The sequence below is a fragment of the Gopherus flavomarginatus genome, chromosome 10 (assembly GCF_025201925.1).
Source record: "Gopherus flavomarginatus isolate rGopFla2 chromosome 10, rGopFla2.mat.asm, whole genome shotgun sequence".
Classification (NCBI taxonomy): Eukaryota; Metazoa; Chordata; order Testudines; family Testudinidae; genus Gopherus; species Gopherus flavomarginatus.
The window spans coordinates 31532133-31552799 of NC_066626.1; the positions used below are offsets into that span (position 1 = coordinate 31532133).

At 41.7% G+C, this 20667-nt stretch overlaps 1 protein-coding gene across 7 annotated transcripts in view; it reads right to left on the reverse strand.

Annotated features, from left to right (window-relative positions):
• The window catches only part of GULP1 (GULP PTB domain containing engulfment adaptor 1), a 294443-nt gene that overhangs the window by 57747 nt on the left and 216029 nt on the right, over positions 1 to 20667 (reverse strand). For all 7 annotated transcript variants that reach the window (XM_050916432.1, XM_050916428.1, XM_050916434.1 and 4 more), the window contains 3 exons: positions 20393 to 20464; positions 8541 to 8639; positions 2216 to 2353 (listed from right to left, as the gene is read on the reverse strand). In XM_050916432.1, coding sequence (XP_050772389.1) covers positions 2216 to 2353; positions 8541 to 8639; positions 20393 to 20464 — 309 coding nt within the window. The remainder of the gene's footprint in view (positions 1 to 2215; positions 2354 to 8540; positions 8640 to 20392; positions 20465 to 20667) is intronic.

Genomic DNA, 20667 nt, shown 5'->3' on the forward strand with positions numbered 1-20667 from the left:
TATATAAAGGGTGATTTTAAGGAATTTAAACAGAAGTGCACTGATTAACCATTAACTATCACTTCTCCATTACAGAGACTGATATGTATATTTCCTTTCTCTGCACAGCGCTGTATTAAATATTGCCTGATTGTCTTAAATAAAATGTCAACTGAGTTAGTTATTTGACAAAATGTTTTATTGACTACAAACACATACCAGACCCAATATAGCCCCTTCTTTGCAAACTATGGCTTTCTCTCCCACTTTCACACATACGTACCCATAAGTTCCCCAGCACCAGCCACTGTGGATTTAGCCCTCAACATATATTGGGTGCACCAAGAGCTCATGGAACACGTGAAGCCTGCCAAAGAAGCCTATAAAACACTACAAGGACCAAGACCACCAAGCTGTCCCCAATCTGGCCATAGGGACATGGTATGGCTCTCTGCCCAGAACCTTAAATCAAACTACTCATTTGCCAAACTAGATTTCCAATGCCTGGGCCCCTTCAAGATTATAGAATGGATAAACACAGTGACCTTCAGGCTACAGTTGCTTGAGTCCTCGAAGATCCACCTTTTCACCTCACACTTTTAAAGCCCTACACCTAGAGCCTATAACCAAATCGCTCCAACCTCTAACAGTTCTCGGACAGGAGGAGTATTTGGTCCACTGAATCCTCATCTCAGCAAGTTAGAGGAAGGCTCCAGTACCTGGCGGACTGGGAAGACTACAGTCTGGAGTGGTGGTCTTGGGACTGGGCAGAGAACATGCACATTCTGGACGTATTGCAAGAGTTCCATCAGAAGTACCTGGAGAAACTGGGCCCAGTTAGGAGGCATCCTCAAGTTGGGAGTATTGTCAGGTATTCTGCCCTGCAGAACAGTCAATCTCCAGGCAACCTAACAAGTGCAGCTGACCTGTAGTAGGCTGTTATTGCCCACAGCTGCGATAACTCCTTTGCCTATTTGTTCCCAACTTCGCTCCCACCTTGTTTCAGTCATGCTCCTGCCTTTGATGGTGGACCCAGCCTTTCCTCTGCCTTCCCCACTCTGGTTCTGACCCTCAAATCCAGTTATTGACATCTGACTCTGGCCTCTCCTCTGAGCCTGGGTGCCTTTTTCTGGCTATTGATTCCTGTATCAACCACTACGCATAACTGCTCACATCCCGGTCTCTGAAAGGTACTAGCATAAAGAGATTAGTGGGAGGGAAGAAGAAATGCACCTGAGATTGAGAAGAGATCAGTGTTTATTGCTGCCCTCCCTAAAAGAAGAGAGAAAGGAAGACAGACAAGAAGACAGAAGTGAACAGAAATGTACAGTGAGTATACACATTGTTACTGGTATTGGCACTGTATTGCAGATGAATGACAAGACCACCGAACACATTCTATAAGCAGTAAGGCAAAAGATTATATAACTGCATCTAATGCTATAGAGGAAAAAAGAGCGGTAATTTTTGTCAAGAGTTTTTTTTTATAGTTTTCTGAATGAGGCCTGATGAAACAGAGGTCCTGAGCAATTGTGAATATTAAACATCCCCTGTCATTCTTCATAAGAATAAGTGCATTAGCATCAATATCTTAGTTAAATTCCATTAGGCATTTATTTTCTGCCTATGTAAACTCCTACTGTTTCAGCTGAACACAGTATTCCTCTCTTCCTGTCCTAAACTATTCTTGAATGTAACTGTGCATTGCTGAACAGTTGTCATGTTGCATCACAGAAGTGACTGCATTCTTGTAGTGGTGTATCAGCACATGGGTGACCCAGCAGAGGGGAAGCCGCTGACTGTGCAAATCCCATAAGGATGTGTGTGTGTGTTTACTGCACAACAGTCCATGTGGCTACTTCACATAGTGTGCTGCAGTAACCTCCACATGGCAGCTTTGCAACATTCCAGAGCCTGGAGGGAAAGGGATCCTCTCCCCATCTTATGTATCAGCCTGGTGCTTGGCCCAGGTAGTGAGGCTGGGTACCGGGAAGAAGATTTGCCTCAAAAAAGAACATTGTGACCTTAGGTGAAAAAGCATTAAGAAAATGTTTAATTTAAATCTGTAATAAACACAAGTACAATTTTAAAGGCAACATCTTGACATGAAACAGTACATCAAGCTGCCCCTATATAAGGGGCTACCCAGCTGCTTGTTTTAGCCTCTTCCTAGTACTAATTTCAAAACAAGCCATTTGAGATGCCAAAATCATTGTAAAACATCTGACATACTTACACACTTTTCACTGTCAAATACATAGCACAAGTGTTTATTTGACTCAGAATCTTTGCATATGAAGGTAAATATCCTCTTGTCAGTTTTATCATCAGCACAAAATGATATCCTATGAAGCTGGCAATTGTGCTGGACTTCCTGCAAATGACAATAGAATGATCACATTTGATGAGTTAATTTTTTAGTATTTTATTCAGAAAATGAATACTCTACATACCTTGATATAAAGGAACAAGTTATAGTAATATGATGTTTACTTTATTGTGACAAATTTATTGTAACCTTTTTCTCTTTTTAGGAAATGATATTGCATCATTCAATGTGCATGTAGTTACAAGGGATGGTCCCCGCCCTGCAAAGAGCTTTGTGCAGATGGACCTGTGCACCTGTGTGGAACTCATTGCAGGACAGCTACCTAATTTTATCAATTAAACCTTTACTGCAGTTTGAAAAATTCAAAATTTGTTTAAACTGTTAGTGATCATTCTAGCTAATACTGACTGCATCTGAGGGCTGGTCTTCATTATAGGGAGATAGACGCTGCCACAATCGATGCAGCAGGGTTTGATTAAGCAGGTCTAGTGAAGACCTGCTAAATCGACGGCAGAGTGCTCTCCAGTTGATCCTGATACAATAACTCCCCACTTAATGTCCTCTTGCTTAACGTTGTTTCGATATTACATCCCTGGTCAATTACAGAACACGCTCCATTTAAAGTTGTGCAATGCTTCACTATAACATTGTTTGGCTGCCTGCGTTGTCCAGAGTTGGCAGCCCCCCATCAGCTCCCCTATGCCCCCCTCCTGGTGTTCAGGAAGGAGGGGAAGGAGTGAGGACTCTGCGCGCAGGCTCCCCCTCTCTCCCCTGCCTCCCGAATGCCACAAACCAGCTGATTGTTGCGGGCAGGAGGCAGGGGAGGGAGGCGGGAGGCTGTGTGTCGAGTCCTCGCTCCTTCCCCCTCCTTCCTGCCCCCTGAACGTTGCATGCCAGTTGATTGCCAAGGGCAGGAGGGAGGGAGAAGGAACGAGGATGTGGCACGCTTGCCCCCTCCCTCCCCTGCCTCCTGCCCGCGATAATCAGCTGGCTTGTGGTGTTCATGAGGCAGGGGAGGGAGGGGGAGCCTGCGTGCCGTGTCCGCGCTCCTCCTCTCTCCCTCCTGAATGCTGAAAGCCAGCTGATTGCCATGGGCAGGAGGCAGGGGAGGGAGGGGGGAGGAGCGAGGACATGGTGGGTGGAGTAAAGGGGGAGGAGGGGATGAAGAAGAGATGGGTGAAGAGTGGGGGTTTGGGGGAAGGGGTGGAGTGGGTGGGCTGAGGGTTGAGCCCCCCTGCCCCTGGTGCTTGCAGAGTAGGGGAAGCTGCTGATGCTGCTGAGCAACCTGCTTCTCCTAGCCTACAACACCTTCAGCCTCCTTGCCTGCCTCATTGTCTCCAGTGCCAGTGGGCTGTGCCTGTGTGGAGCAAGGCGGGAGCACCTCCCAACTATAGTACTGTACAGTACCTTATGGCAAAAAAAAATTTCCCTGGAACCTAACCCCCTCCATTTATATTCATTCTTATGGGAAAATTGGATTCGCTTAACATCATTTTACTTAAAGTTGCATTTTTCAGGAACATAACTACAACGTTAAGTGAGGAGTTTCTGTACTCCAGCTCTCTGAGAAGAGTAAGGGAAGTCGACCAGAGAGCGTCTCCTGTTGCTGCAGTGCAGTGAAGACACTGGGGTAAGTCTACATAAGCTACATCGACTCCAGCTACGTTATTCACGCAGCTGGAGTGGCGTAACTTAAGTCGACTTACCCCCTGGTGAGGACATGCCCTCAGTCTCCTAAGAAGCAAACCTTAAAAAGCAGAATCTGCAAGACAAAAAAGGCTTACAAATGAGAACGGATAAAGACAGCTTGAATTATTTAGCCCTGACAGAAGTAACTAAGCATTTAGATTAGGTAAAGGTTATTGTAAAATTGGGTATTGGAAAACAGCAATAACATTCATTAATAGTCTAGATGGTTACTAATTTTTAATTCTAGTGTAAAAGTGGTGAATCAAAACCATCATCTTAAACCTATAACTGCAGAGCGGAAAATAAAACATACGAGTAACTATCAGAAGAGACAAGACAAAAGAACAAGACTGTACACATGTGCCTAAGAAATATCAGAGTAGAATTTTTAGGTTTGTAACAAATATGATAAATCATGTGCCTATGAGAGTTGTGATTTTGAATGTTAGACCAGACCATAATAACCCAAGGAGTTAATATGTTTGGGAGAAGAATTAAAACACACAAAACACAGGGCATTTGGGACACTTTTTGTGAGAACTTGAACACAGAGCTTTTTGCTGGAGTTCTGATGTCCTATGCCTGAGAGTTGTAAGTTGTGTTTTGCTTTTTCAGTTTAATATTTCTGCTCAGGAGTGCATCTTCTGTAATTATGCTTTGAAATGACATTTAATATCTCACCCAGCAAAGAAGTAATCTGATTATGGAGTCCAGACCTTCTTGACACCTAAAAGCCAGGAGAGATTTAATTTGGAGTAGTACCCAGAGGAAACTCCCTACATGCTTGTAGTATGTGTGTGTCATGGCAGAACCATGCTAATTCACTAATCTATTGTTAATATCATAGAAAACAATTTCTACAGAAACTATGGCTTTTCTTATAGAATGCATTAAGTAATTCTAAATGTTTCTGTTGACAACAAATGGGGTGTTTTTCAAATTCCTTCATGTGGTTTCTATGAAAAAAGGCACAAATCCAAATCCTTCCTATATACACAAGTACACTCACATCCTGTCAACTTAAGATATATATTTTAAAGTACACACAAGTTATACTGTGACAAGGGCATGGCTTCACTTCTGTCTTCTTTCTTGCAGAAACTGAGCAGACTCCACCAGGTGTACACTCAGTGACCTTTCATTTTAAGTTCTCTCCATCAAAATTATTACAGTCCCTGTGGGACAGTCGGTTTACAACATTCACAGTGCCTTTGGCCCTCTCCTCAGGACCTGAGGGGAACAGAGGTCTCACATCTCTTAAGATCTCTGCGTGGCTGAGCTCAGCTAGCCCCGTTCCTCTCTCTCACTCCCTCTTGGCACTTCCTTCCTGTGCCTCTTCATCAGACCTGGGCTAATTGAATCTTTATCCCACCCAGCCCACCAGCCTGGTTAGATAATTACCCCAACCAGTTTTCCCTGGGAAAGTAATTAGCATCTAAGTGAGCAGAGTACATGCTCTCCTGTGCTCTTCCCACCTTCCCTCCCTGTACTCTGTGACACACACTTAAAATACACAGTCTTGGAATTAGAAGTGTGACCAGTAAATCACTGTTTCTGATGAATGGAACTAAAAAAACCCAAAACTACTCCCCAATATTTTCTTATGGCCTAACTGCTTAAACAGTGGCAATGAGAGTGTTCTTAATTTTCAGGAGCCTGGCAAAATTACAGAAATAGAAAGAATATTTGAGATTCTAGTATTTTATTTTTCTCAATAACCCTCTTGGTGTTTTATTTCATTTGGCCAGTAGCATGGGAAAGCACCTTGTCCCTCAATAAAATGTTTCACACACACTGAACCTCTGTCTCTCCTGCAGGTTGTCAAAAACCCACACGTTAAAACAATTTTTCTCATTTACCTCCTGGCCAAAAATCTTAGTCACATTCTTTTCCATCCATGCTGCTTGCGCAATCTTCACCATATCCCCTAGGTTCTCCCTCTCCTTCCAAACTGGTCTCATTCCCTTCTGTTCCCCCCGCCCAACAAAAGGCTCTCTCCTCTTCCTATCTCCCGCATCTTCCATATGCTCTCTCCTCCCTTTCCCATGCTCTCAGTTCTCTTCCTCTCCCCTACATTCCAAGACATTCTTCCCACCCCTACCCTTTTGGCTTTCTCTCCTACTTCACCCTCTCCACAAAGCTTGGAGCTCTCCGAACTTTACCTTATACTCTCTCCATCCACCCATTTAACAACAGATTGTGTTTCTTCATGTTCCCAGTGCCACATCAGTGGGCAGCACAGGAGCCTTCTAGGGAAAGAGGCAATTCTTTGCAGCGACTGCCAGCTGCCCTCTCAACCCCATTTAGGAAAGGAGGAAGCAATTTTTCCTCGTGTTTAGAGAGATGGGCTACAGTGGGAAGAAGAAAAGCTCTTTTATGTTTCCTCCTCAACCTTTGAGTCAGTAAATTAGACGGGGACAGCACTAGGGGAAGAAAATGTTGAGGGGACTAAGCCAGGCAGTATCATATTCTAAACATGGTTCTGTCACTGATTTCCCTAGGCAAGTTATTCTCAGCCTGACAGCAACTGGGAGCGAGGAAGTCCTGTGTTATAATCTTGGTTCTGTTGTTGCTGTGTGGTCTGAGCAAGTATTTGGGGCTTGATTCTATGAGATGCTGAGGGTCTCCTTCCTCATGGGCTTGGCATCTTCACCCTTCATTGACCTTAGTGGGAGTTAAATCACCTCACTGAACTGGGCCCCAACCTCTCTGTTTCTTAACTTTTAAAGTCCAGGTCTGTTCAACACTGTGTAACTCCTACACTATTTGGGCCAGGGGACATCTTTTGTGTTTGCACAGAACCCCCCAAAATGGAGATCTGATCTATGATTAGCGCTCCCAGGTGCTACCACAATTAAAATTAATAATAATATTAACAACACGCAAAACAGTTCAGGGGAAAAAAGACTCCTTCAGCTACCATGACTCACTGTGGTCAGTAAGCTAATTAAAATGAATTATTCTCAACAAAAACAAAACAAGAAAAAAGCGATTGTTATAACATCTGAAAAAGATATCCATAAACATCTATAAAAAAATCCCTCCACACTGATTAAAAGTGAGTTCAACTATTTGTACATGTAATACAAAGGAATAATGTGTTTGTGTTGGAATAAGCTATTTATCCTCTGTTTACAGAAAACACAATAAATGTGTTCCTTTTGATATTGTCATAATACTGTGTGTATTTTAAATCTGCTTTTGCTGAATTGCAAATGAGGGCTTCATTCATGTGTAATTTTGTAGTGTTAAGAAAACAAAGAAAAAAGAGGTACAAAAACTGCTCCTAGTTGATTTCTACTAATGCTTGTTATAACATTTTCAAGAGTTTAAAATGTCTTGTTCTCTTAGTAATTTGCATCCCACAATTTTCTGTAAAGCTCCTTATATTTCATTCTGCAAGGGATTAACTTTTTTGGCATTTGTTATTTTTAAAATGGCTGTAGTTAGGACAAGGATTTGAAACCACTTTTCATCCCACAATGCCACAAGGAGGATACAGAACTACAATGAAGTCAACTTAGTGTTGCTAGGTTTTTTCTGCTTACCAACTTTTCACCCACTGTCACTTAAAGGGTCTCAAGCAGAAAGGTTTGCAAGTAGAAATGTCCTTGAATTAAATTTGGCTTATCTCCAACTACAGTGTTATACTGAATTGCAATATTTATCATAAAAATAATAATACAAAATGCAGCAACAAGAGTTTTGTAATTATAAAATGTTGAAAATTATTGAATAACTAGACCTACAATACTTTTAAGATCTGTTTATGGGCCTTTAAGTCAGTATTCCTCTTTGAATTCAAGGGAAGATTTTTTGTTTAGTTTTTTTTTTTTCTGTAAGTCAAATTACATTTTCAACCACAATAGGGAGACAATGAACTACAATCCTGTAGAAATGACCATGGGTCAGGCCATATTTCACCAAATCAGTTGCTGCCATTGTTATGAAGCCATACGTATAGCACAGCTGGAATTTCAAAGCCTTCTGAGGGGAGAAAAACACCCAGAAAAACAAGTAGCCCTTGCAAAATAGTGAAAGAGAAGTCTCACAGCAAATATAAATGGATCATAAAGTCAGCTACAAAAGTTGATATACAACACTAGTACATATTTAGTTATCCCCATTAAATAGTCAACATCTGCCAGCGCACAACTCATAGTTGCCACAGCTATTTCTTATTCCACATGCTCTCAAACCAGAGGACACAGGAGGGTTGGAAACAATGTCAGAGGGTCATGGCCACTTTGCCCTTCTTGTATGGCTATATGGAATGTCAGTCCCAGTGTAGTTCTGTTACAGAAATGTGAGCATCCCTGTGTATTCTATATTTAGAAAACCTGTGTTATCTCATATACTTGTGTGGTAAATGTTGACAAAAATGATTACAGTAACTAGCAAAGGCATTTTTACAGTTGTTCCATAAGTAGGGAGTTTTTCGCTACAAGAAATTGTTAGAAGAGTGGTTTATAAACTAGAATTTCTAAATCAATGTTGAATTAACTACTGGTGTAACAAACAATTATGAAGTTAAGTTTCTTACCTTTGTTTTTGGATCTAGAATTTTTACACCATAAATTGAGATTTGTAATTCAACTTTTGGGGTTTTCTGGCCTTCAGATTTCTTGATATGTCTTGCAAACTGTAAGAAGGGAAGCAGAGATGAAATCACTATACCATGTTACCAGTTGTCCAGTTTAAAATGGCACTGGGTCATTAATTACTGATCAGTCCATCATCACATCAGTTGGTAAGTGCCATACTAATACAATTTTAGTTTAAAAAATACTCATAGACGTAGATGTCCTCTTTTCAATTGCAGCAGCTAGGACTGTGATAATCTTTGGCAAGACCTTTTTTAAGCTGGCTTGTAAAAGGATGGCCACAGCAAACTCACTGAGAAAAGCCTATCTACTTAGCTTCCTGCCAATTGTCTAAAAAAACAGATAACTTAAATAACTTCCTTTTGCCTCCTATGTGTGTCCTGCACACAGTTCTTGAAGTATAGGCATGCTTATTCCTATTTTCCAAGTCCCCACTGCTGTATTTTACATCTAGCATGTAACTCTGAGGCCTTTCACGTTGTGCAGTCTCCACCTGTACAAAGTGGGTATAAAATGCTGTCATTGCAATGTGGTAGCAACTTGCACTCACATTGCAGGTTTAATGCAGTGCAGAACCACCACGTCATTAAACTTCCTATGTCCTGATTCATTATCCAGGTAACATATTTCACAAATCTCTTGTTAAGCACAGCTTGATGAAGATCGCTACCATTTACTCTAAACTAGAGCTGCTCAGAAAATGTTTTTTTTTCTCCCAAGGAAATTTTTGCCAAAAAAAAAAAAAAAAAAAAATGTTTTCATTGAAAAATAAAAACCTGAAAAGCAAAAGATTTTCATGTTTTGGCCCAAACCTTTTTGGATTTTCAATGAAAATTCAAAAATTTCCACAGAAAATTTCCTCCAAAAACTGTCAGTTTTCCATAAAAAAAATTGTCATTACATTTTTCATGCAGCCAGACTCCCAGTTCTTTACAGAGCCTGCAGGCTATCACTGTCCTTGTTAAAACAGGGATTTCATTAATATAGATTTTTTTTCTAAGCCTGTATTAAACCTTATGATATTTTCTATTTCATTCTCATATTTTCTTATTTATCCTCTTTCCTCCCTTTCACCGCCTTTTTTCTTATGTTCAGTTTAACGTCTTTTTATATGGTAAACCTTCAGGAGCAGACGTTGTCTTGTATGATACATTTGTATAATACATAGCACAATGGGTCCCTGGTCCCAGCTGGCTCATCCTATGGCAATACAAATACAACAATATTATAATAAACTAGCTTAGCTGACCTGCTGGGCAATTGCCACGGCACCTTCATGTGGCATAAGGCTCACATAGCCAGTATCGGTCCACCACTCATTGCAGCCTCCCAGAACTGGGATTGTGGATTGAGGATATTTGCACTGCCATCATTCCTGGCTCCTGGAATGGCACTTTGGAGGCCATTGCAAGTGGTGTAACTTAGAGCACTTCTCCCATCTTTGTGTCCCATCCTTACACATCCCAAAAGCATCACAGGGTTCCAAAGAATTGCTCCTGGAGTAAATATTATTTTCCACATATCTACCCCTTTATTTTTCTTGCCTCTATCTCTCTCCATTACTTCCACTATATCCTTTAACAGACAGTGCCTGGAAAAGGCCTTGTAGCTCAAATGTCCTTAAAAACTCTATTTTTCTACGTTCAGCATGTATTCAACATCCCCCCACCCCCATCTGCAGCCTACACACTAATAAAATTCTTTAAGAGGGTAAACATGTGCAGCCTCAGATTAGCATCAAAACAGAAAGTGGGAAGAAATACTGGGAACTTGGAGAAGAACATGTCGACAGACTGATCTTTGGAGCTGAGATTGGCACGGATCATAGGTTTAGAACATAAAGTTAAATTGAATCACAACATGGCTTGATAATGAACACAGTGGGCTAACTTCACAGGCTCTTGTTTAGTTTTTACCTAATCCTCACTTGAGCAAAACAGATTTTAGCTCAATTTCATGAACAGAAGCCCACTGAGTAGAATAAGATAGATCTTAACTAACTGTAAAGGGGTGAATGAAATTTAAATTAAATAAGTGAAAATTTTTAACATTCCTTTTAAGTAGTTTTTGGAATGGACAGTTATGATGTCCTTAACTGTATGTGACTTTTTAAGGGGAAAACACAACTCATATATTTATACTGATTTTCTCCAGTTTCATTTAACTCAAAGCCTCCCCCGCACCTCACCCCCCAACACTGTATATATGCATGTATTTCACTAATTTCACAACAGTGTTTGGGAAAATTGCCTTCTTGTTTGGGATTATTAAGTTACATTTGAAATGGCTATGCATTAAGTAATAGCAAACCACAATCAGAGGGTTAATCAGGAACAGAACTGTATGAGGACAAAAACACACATCTTAAAATCTACACAGATGATCTATTGAGACAAGTACCAGATTATACAATGATTAAAGAAAATCAAATGCCAAATCAAAGTGATATAATTTTACTTAACATTTATATTTCATTTTATGCATTTAATTGTATTCCCTGTAGCCTCATTTTTTAAAGGGAAGATGGTTCAGTTGTTAGCCTGGGACCCAGGAGACTGGAGTTCAGTCCTCTGCTATCACACCAACTTCCTGCGTGAACTTGGGCAAGTGTCTTAGACTCTTTCATTAGGGCCATGAATTAAAAACAAATCCTGTGATCACTTTAATTTTAGCTCATCTGGGGACCGCCATCCATGTCTCACCTTTTTTACCGAAATGTGGGAAAATGCGTCTCCCAATCCCGCCATGACAATATCAGCTGGAGGTAGAAGAAGAGTTTAGCCAGACTGCAGCTGCTTCTTCATTATATGTATCATCCTTTATCAGGGCCCAACTGTGCTAGGTGCAATAAATGCATATAAGGAAAGAGGGTCCTTGGAATTTAGCCTTCAAACAGCAAGAACAAAGAAGAGTACTCAAAAAGAAGAAAATTTCAGTCCCTTAAGATACAGGTAGAAGGGGTAAGTTTCTCAGAAATGTACCAGCTAGGATGAGTAGAAAAGAGAGTTACACAAGGCCTATCAAAATATATGCCAGGATGGGAAGAAGCCTAAAAAATCTGCCAGCTTTGGTAAGAAAGCTCTACCACTGAGTGTGCCTGGTAAAGTGCTGCAGGGGACTCAGTCCCATTTCCTCTCCTCTCCCCTCCAAGTATACAAGACCCACGGGATGGCAGCCCAGTAGGCATGAGGAGCTAGGGGCAGGATGGTAATGGAAGGCAAGGAAAGAGATTAGGCAGTTTTCTATGTTGCTGCGTCCCTTGCCTTCCCATTTGAGGGTCTCTTAAGGGCTGCCAGGTATATGCGCGCAAGTAATCTCCTTAGACTCCCAGCAGATGAATCTCTTTCAGGTGGACGGGAAGGTTATATCTCCATGCCCCACAGTCTGGCAGGCACTGTAGTGGGCCGTAAGTCTGTGTTCCTACCCATGTAGAGTTGTTGGATGGGTCAAGGATGCTTCTTTCAGGCTGACTTTTGGAGGTGTACTGTGGAGCTTTTTTGCACTCCACATAGTCTTTTCACTGCCCCTCCTCCCACCAGCTCTCATCTTCAGATCTCATGTGCCCCATTTTTCTCCTGTGATTACAACACGGTGGGTAAAAGGACTCAAAGTGTCCCCTGGAAATCCACCAATGTAGTGAAAACGAGGAATGGGTGGGAGCTCAGCTATTGACAGGGCAACACTGCAGCTTTTGAAGCACAGAATAGAAACGGTGCCTTTGATCATCACTCTGGTTCATTAATAACTGCAAGAGGTGGCTGCTTCTCCTGGGTAGTATGTGCAGAGAACACACACTGGGTAGTATGTACAGGAAACACCTTACTTTTTACACCCTATCAAGAAACAGAGGAGAAATCGAGGAATAAGCTTGCTGAAGCCAGGCTTCAAAGTGACTGGTGCCTCTTATGACCTCCCTCCTAATCTCCATCTAAGGGAGCTAGGAAAGTGGACTTCAAAGCAGCTTGATGATGGAGTTGTCAGACACTGTTGCTGGACAACAACCAAGCTGGGTTAAGGAGAACAGAGACCAGTCATGATTCCTGGCCATCAAGATCCCTTCATGCAGGCCTTCTTCCTTTAGAGGCTGCAAAGGAAAGAGGCTCTGAGCCTAGGAATGAATTATTCATTTGCAGTTCCTCTCCATTCCCTCCAGGTGGTTCCCCTGCTGCAGCAGCAGCAGCCTGGCCACCCTGAATCTCACTTCTTAGCAAGGCAGAGGACTGTGAGGACTGTAAGCAACCTGAGTCATTTTGAAACCCCATATTAGCATGGTTCTTCTCCAGTCAATCCCTGACTAGAATGAGTATAGTAGACGAGGGTAGCTTCCTTCTGCTGCCCTTGGAAGGAGATGCCCTGGGTCAGCCTGACTGAAATGCTCCCTCCTTCCTTGCCTGCTATTTTTCCTGTCCAGATGCCAAAGCCCTACCCTTTCAATGGCTGACCACCCCTTCCTTTCTTATTTCTGTCACTCCTGCACTCACTGTTGTATTGAAGGCTGCTCCCTACCTGATGCCATTGAAGAAAGGCAGAGAGAAGGGACACTTAATCGGAGATGTATATCCTTAGTTTCCACATACATCGAGTAACAAGTGCAAGTACTATAGATGGGCTTGAACCAGAAAATTGCAGCTGAACTCCTTCAAACTTTGGGCAAGTCAGATCTTATTGCAAAATTCTTGGACTTATCTCTACTATGCCAAGTTTCTCTCCTAGATGTTCATTTGACTAGAATTCTGGAAAATCCAGCTCAGAAATGTTAGAGGCAAGTGTTCCCATTATCCATCTTAGAAGTGTTTATAAACACATGCTGTAAAACGTTACAGTGCCAAATTTTCTCTATTTCCTGCATAATTATGATTCTCATCATCCATCCCTTGTGCCCTAAAATAATCTGAAAACAAGGCAAAGTTTAATAACATTCTGGATAAAGAAAATTGAGTAGATCTGATCAAGAAAGGAGAGAAAGTGAGAAAGTGGCTTGCTGTCTTCTAACAACCATGTCATGGTTAAAACTGCAAATGACCCAGTAAAATAACCGAGCATTTAAAAACATGAAAGTAGTATATGAAATAAAAGTGTGTGGGGAAGTATTAAGAAAAAAATACATCAATTATTGTTTTGCTGTAGAACATCAGCGCCACCTACTGGTAAAAATCAAATTCTAAATAGTGGTATACTATGATTTTATACAATGTTGTTTGGTTTTTATTTTTTGGCAGGAAAGTATTGAACTCTTCAAGCTATGTGAGTTGGGAGCTCCTAATTCCTAAAATCAAGGAAGTAAGAAATCATAAATGATCACTAAACACTTCATTCTGACACAGACTGCTGTGACGCTGGCTCAATAATGAAAACATGACACACCAACATGGTTTATACCAGTCTAAACACACTAATGTTTCAAAATGAACTAATGTGGCCTGTCATGGAAAGTCCTCAACATGTCTCAGGGAGAGCTTAGTATCTTACTGGATCCGATCTTTTGTGCAAGACATTAGTTTAATTTTGATTAAAACCAGAACTACATGACCAAAAAATACAATACCACAAGCTTATCATAAATCATTTCATTAACAACAACTCCTCTTTCATATGGGTCAAAAAATTCTTTAAGCATGTTTTTGTCTTCTCTATGGATAATGGAATCTTTTTTGAAGCTATGATTTTACTGTAATCTTATTAAACTCTAACTGATATTCCTATTTTTAAAAGCAAACTAAAAGCTATTTTTTTGAATAAGAACTAAACTCAGTATCTCTATTTTTTTTGTCTTCATGGAATTCAAATTCAGAACACAGGCAATGCTACGTATTGGAAGTGATGTTGAGAGGGAGGTTTTAACCTACTGAAGATTGTTTCTACACAGAGCCTTTCATTAATCTATGCCTTCTTTCTTTCTTTCTTTTTTTTTGCGGTGGAGGGGAGGAGTTCTAAAAATTTTCAATTGTATCCATACGTTTTCTCATCTGGATCCTATGCCCTCAAACAAATTAAAATAGAGGTTGTTCATGAAGAACAATTATAGGATTGGGCCTTTGAAAGCTATATAAAATTATACATATTAGATAGCCTTCAAAACAGTTTGAAGATCCTTGTGTAACTGACAATGGCTGTGATTCAGGAGCTTATGCACATGGAAGAACTGGTTGAAATTTTGAAAATGGAAGGCAGCTTGGGTGAAAGTGATCATGAAATGGTAGGGTTCATGATTTTAAGGAATGGTAGGAGGGAGAACAGCAAAATAAAGACAATGGATTTCAAGAAGACAGACTTTAGCAAACTCAGGGAGTTGGTAGGTAAGATCGCATGGGAAGCAAGTCTAGAGGAAAAACAATTGAAGACAGTTGGCAGTTTTTCAGAGAGAGACATTATTAAGGGCACAAGAGCAAACTATCCCACTGCATAGGAAAGACAGGAAATATGGCAAGAGACAAATTACAAAGGATGAATATAAACAACTAACACAAGTATGTCGGGACAAAATTAGAAAGTCCAAGGCACAAAACAAGATCAGACTAGCTAGAGACAAAAAAGGTAACAAGAAAATATTCTACAAATACGTTAGAAGCAAGAGGAAGACCAAGGACAGGGTAGGCCCATTACTCAATGAGGGGAAAAAAACAATAACAGAAAATGTGGAAATGGCAGAGGTGCTTAAAGACTTCTTTATTTTGGTTTTCACCAAGAAGGTTGGTGGCAACTGGATGTCTAACATAGTGAATGCCAGTGAAAATGAGGTAGGATCGCAGGCTAAAATAGGCAAAGAACAAGTTAAAAATTACTTAGATGTCTTCAGGTCACCAGGGCCTGATGAAATGCATCTTAGAATACTCAAGGAGCTGACTGAAGAGATATCAGAGCCATTAGCAATTATCTCTGAGAAGTCATGGAAGATGGGAGAGATTCTAGAAGACTTGAAAAGGGAAAATATAATGCCAATCTAGAAAAAGGGAAATAACGACAACCCGGGGATATTACAGACCAGTCAGCTTAATTTCTGTACCCGGAGAGATAATAAATGGAGCAAATAATAAAGGAATCAATTTGCAAACATTGAGAAGATAATGAGGTGATAAGTAACAGTCAGCATGGCTTTGTCAAGAACAAATCATGTCAAACCAACCTGATAGCTTTCTTTGACAGGGTAACAAGCCTTGTGGGTAGGGAGAAACAGTCAACGTGGTACACCTTGACTTTAGTAAAACTTTTATTACTGTTTCACATGACCGTCTCATTAACAAACTAGGGCAATGCAACCTAGATGGAGCTACTATAAAATGGGTGCAAAACTGGTTGGAAAACCATTCCCAGAGAGTAGTTATCAGCAGTTCACAGTCATGCTGGAAGGGTATAATGAGTGGGATCCCACAGGGATCAGTTCTGGGTCTGGTTCTGTTCAGTATCTTCCTCAGTGATTTAGATAATGGCTTACAGAGTACACTTATAAAGTTTGCAGATGATACCAAGCAGGGAGGCGTTGCAAGTGCTTTGGAGGATAGGATTAAAATTCAAAATGATCTGGACAAACTGGAGAAATGGTCTGAAGTGAATAGGATGAAATTCATTAAGGATAAAAACAAAGTACTCCATTTAGGAAGGAACAATCAGTTGCACACATACAAAATGGGGAATGACTGCCTAAGAAGGAGTACTGTGGAAAGGGATCTGAGGGGCATAATGGACCATAAGCTAAACATGAGTCAACAGTGTAACACTGTTGAAAAAAAAAAAAAGAAACATCATTCTGTGATGTATTAGCAGGAGTGTTGTAAGCAAGACATGAGAAGTAATTCTTCTGCTCTACTCTGCACTGGTCAGGTTCTGGGCGCCACATTTCAGGAAAGATGTGGACAAACTGGAGAAAGTCCAGAGAAGAGCAACAAAAATGATTAAAGGTCCAGAAAACATGACCTATGAGGGACGACTGAACAAATTCGGTTTGTTTAGTCTGGAAAAGAGAAGACAGAGAGAGGATATAACAATTTTCAAGTACATAAAAGGTTGTTATAAGGAGGGAGAAAAATGTTCTTCTTAACCTTTGAGGATAGGACAAGAAGCAATGGGCTTAAATTGCAGCAAGGGAGGTTTAGGTTGAAAGCTAGGAAAAATTTCATGTCAAGAGTGGTTAGGCACTGAAATAAATTGCCTAGGGAGGTTGTGGAATCTCCATCACTGGAGATTTTTAAGAGCAGGTTAGACAAACACCTGTCAGGGATGTTCTAGATAATACTTAGTCCTGCAATGAGTGCAGGGGACTGGACTAGATGACCTCTCAAGGTCCCTCAGAATCACAAAGTCATAGAATATCAGGGTTGGAAGGAACCTCAGGAGGTCATCTAGTCCAACCCCCGGCTCAAAGCAGGACAAATCCTCAACTAAATCATCCCAGCCAGGGCTTTGTCAAGCCTGACCCTAAAAACCTCTAAGGAAGGAGATTCCACCACCTCCCTAGGTGGCCCATTTCAGTGCTTCACCACCCTCCTAGTGAAAAAGTTTTTCCTAATATCCAACCTAAACCTCCCTGTAGTAGAGCGGTGCCGGGGCTCGACCCTCCTTGAGGGGGAAGGGGAGCCACACCGGGTCGCCTCACTCCTTCTGCCTCGGGCCCATCCCTTGCTGCAGGGTTGAGCACGAGAGAACAGTATATAAGTACGCCCTGGCCCTTGGGCGGGGCGGGGCAACACACACTGTCTAGGCTCAGGCCTTTCAGCAGGGGCTGAGCGACAAGGTAACAGTATATATATATAAGACCAGGCCCTTAGGCAGGGCGGGGCAGCACACAGTCTATGCTCAGGCCTTTCAGCAGGGGCTGAGCAACAAGATAACAGTATATATATATATAAGACCAGGCCCTTAGGCAGGGCGGGGCAGCACACAGTCTATGATCAGGCCTTTCAGCAGGGCTGAGCAACAAGAGAGCGGAGATGGCAGCCTCAGGTCAGGGGAGGGGGAGTCTGCCACCCTTGCAGGGGTGGCAGGGGGAACGCAGGCCCTCCCACTCCACTGCGTTCCAGCCCGGGGCCCTAGCAGCGGTTAACGCTGCTGACGGTCAGTGGGGGATCCTGACCGAAACACATTGACATTGGCTCAGGCGAGCCTGCAGCCTGACTGGGGTCGGCTGCCCTCGGGCCACTTCCAATCTCCCCCTCGCTGGGTACCTGCCCTCTGCCAGCGTCGTCTGGGGCGTCCCAGACCATGGGTTCCTCAGGGTGTCCGGCGTCGGGAGGTCCAGTCCGCTCCTCGGGGTACCGGGCGTCAGGAGGTCCAGGCAGCTCCTCCACAGGCCGAGCGTCGGACTGCTCAGTCGGTTCCTCTGAGTGCTGGCCCCAGGGGAGGTCAGGCCAGTACCCCTCTGGGTACTGGGCACGGGGTAGGCCGGGCCCAGCGGGAGCTCGGGCCCTAGCGTCTTCTCTCTCCGGCTGCCTCCCTCTGACTGAGCCCTGGGGCCGGCCTTTTGTACTTCCTGTCCCGCCCCTTGACTTCCGGGGGGCGGGGACAGGCGGCGGTGGCCTTGGACTTCCTGTCCCGCCCCTTGACTTCTGCGGGGCGGGGACAGGTGGCGGGGGCTTCGCCCATGGCCGCGCCCTTTCTGCCCTGTTCTCCTCAGGAGCGCGGGGGAGTGGGGCCCCCTCGCTACTCTCCCCCACTTCTAGTTCTATGATTCTATGATATCAGGTAGTTGCTTATCAATGCACCAGTTAATCATGGACTGCATTTTACTGAAATCATGCACAGAAATCTTACTTTAAATATACATTTGTAAGATTTAGTGTTTGATCTTGAACAAGTATTTGCCTAGGACAAGGATGCATCCAGACTGATCCATTTGGAGATTTAAGCCCTTTGCTGGTACATTCCCCTAGACTGTAAGAAACATCATTTTTCCATCTGATTTCTCCCTTGACATAAACATAAAGGGCCTGATCTTGCAGTCCAATATACAAAATTCCCATTGAATGCACTGAAGGTTACATGATAAACTAGCTGAGGCCTAACAGTGAGCAAGCTTGATTATGGAGTGGATCACTTGATGGTGTTTTAAGGATGGAGAGAATTAGAAACTCTAAAATGTCTTTTAAAAAAAATCAACTTTTCTGTGCCAGGGCATTGTCTCGAGAGACTTCTGCACTGAGTATATTTTTCTGGCTGCATCTTTCTGTGCATTTATAATAGTATGTCTAATAACACACAGTTTATCACAGCATTATCTGAAAAATGTGTGAATTGGGTACAAAACTGTACATTTCATACATCATTCCTGATTTTAAAAGGGTCACACTTGTGTTAACATAATAAATTCAAAAGTAGCCATGCTGTAATGTTTCTGTTTGGGAACATGAATTGATACAATAACAGCAGAGGTGATCTCCCTACAATTGCCTAAGTCAAAACCTAGTAGCACCTGCATTATTTGGGCAGAGTGAAAACGATTGTTAAGAATTTCATTCCAATACAATGGTGAGGCTACTAATTGCTCTTAAAAATGCTTTTCCAAGGAAAACCTACATGTCAAATGTTGATATTCAATTATTCTTGCTCTCTCTCTTTCTTTATTTTTTTTTTTAAGGCACCACCTCTTCAATCTTTACTCTGGAAAATTCCGATTTACTTAAATGTGTATTTTGTCTTAGGGCAGGAGTAGTCAATAATTTTTTGTCAAGATCCAAATTTCTAGGGCAAGTCTTCTAGTAAAGACCCAGACTCCAGAGAAAACAATACAAAAAATAACAATAATGACAATAATAAGTAAATAAAAAGATTTCAGGCTCTATTGGCTACCCCTGCTTAAGGCTTCTCTTTACATACACGAGTGCAGTTGTGCTGCTAAAGCACTTTAGGCCAGCTCTACACTACAAACTTATATCAGTATAATTATGTCGCTCAAGGGTGTGAAAAATCCACCTCTCCAGTCAGTATAGGAGTGTCTTCATTTAAGTGCTGCAGCTGGGCTGATGCAGCATTTCAAGTGTGCCTGCCCACTGAGAAGTTTCCACTATGCCAATGGGGAGTTTCTCACATTGGCATAGTTAATCCACCTCTCTTGTTGCCATAGCACTGTCTACACCAGAGGTTAGGGCAATATATCCTCATCACTCAGGGGCGTGGATTTTTCACACCCAACTGACATAGTTATAACAATATAAGTCCATAGTGTAGACCGGGTCTTAATAAAGATTGTAGGATTTGTTAGTTTCGTTCATTCATCCTGAAGCGCTGCACACAATGAAAATGACTGGAATTCAGCCAAGTGCTAAGCTGAGCACACTGATCACCCATTTCTTTGATAGTTCGGCAGCACTTACAGGAAAACTGGTACAGCAGGGCACCTTCACCTTCAACCTCAGGTTAGATGTGATTCTTAGTAATGAGTCATAAGTCTAAACAAGTTTTAGTTGTCTTGCACTGACAGGGAACAGGATTTTTATAACCTGATTAGAGGTTATCAATCACCACATATGGGGTAGCTGAAACTAAATTAAACTGTTGATAAATAATTTAGAATGAATAAGGTCCAAACAATTTGCCAAATGAAGGTATTATACATGAAGGCACTGAACTTTATGCTACTATTGGTAGTTATCTTTCCTAGCAAGACAGTCTTCAAAACATTTGGGCAGAAGAGTAGAAGATCTGGTAGTATATACGCAATACAGAAGTATTTATATATTAGTGAGGTTAGTAAAAGTCACAGCTTTTGACATGTTGTAAATGTCCACAGTCATTTATTGAGCTATATATAATATAACATGATACACATTGGTTTTATCTATATTTATAAATGCTTCCCTACCTTTAGTTTTCTAACAGCATCTCTCACAACTTCTGTACCTTTGGGCTGCTCCACTTCTGTACTGCCAAGAAACTGAAAATATTGTAATTTGTGAGAAAAATGTTATATGCTGAAAGGCACAATTTATTAATTAACTTTGTAAATAATATTTTGGAAATACAATTCTTTCAGCACTTGATTTAGTAGTCTAATGATGGATCTTAATATACTTATTTTTAATCAAAGGAAATGAAGGCAACAGAAATTAAACTCCTAATCAGAGTGGAAACATCAAA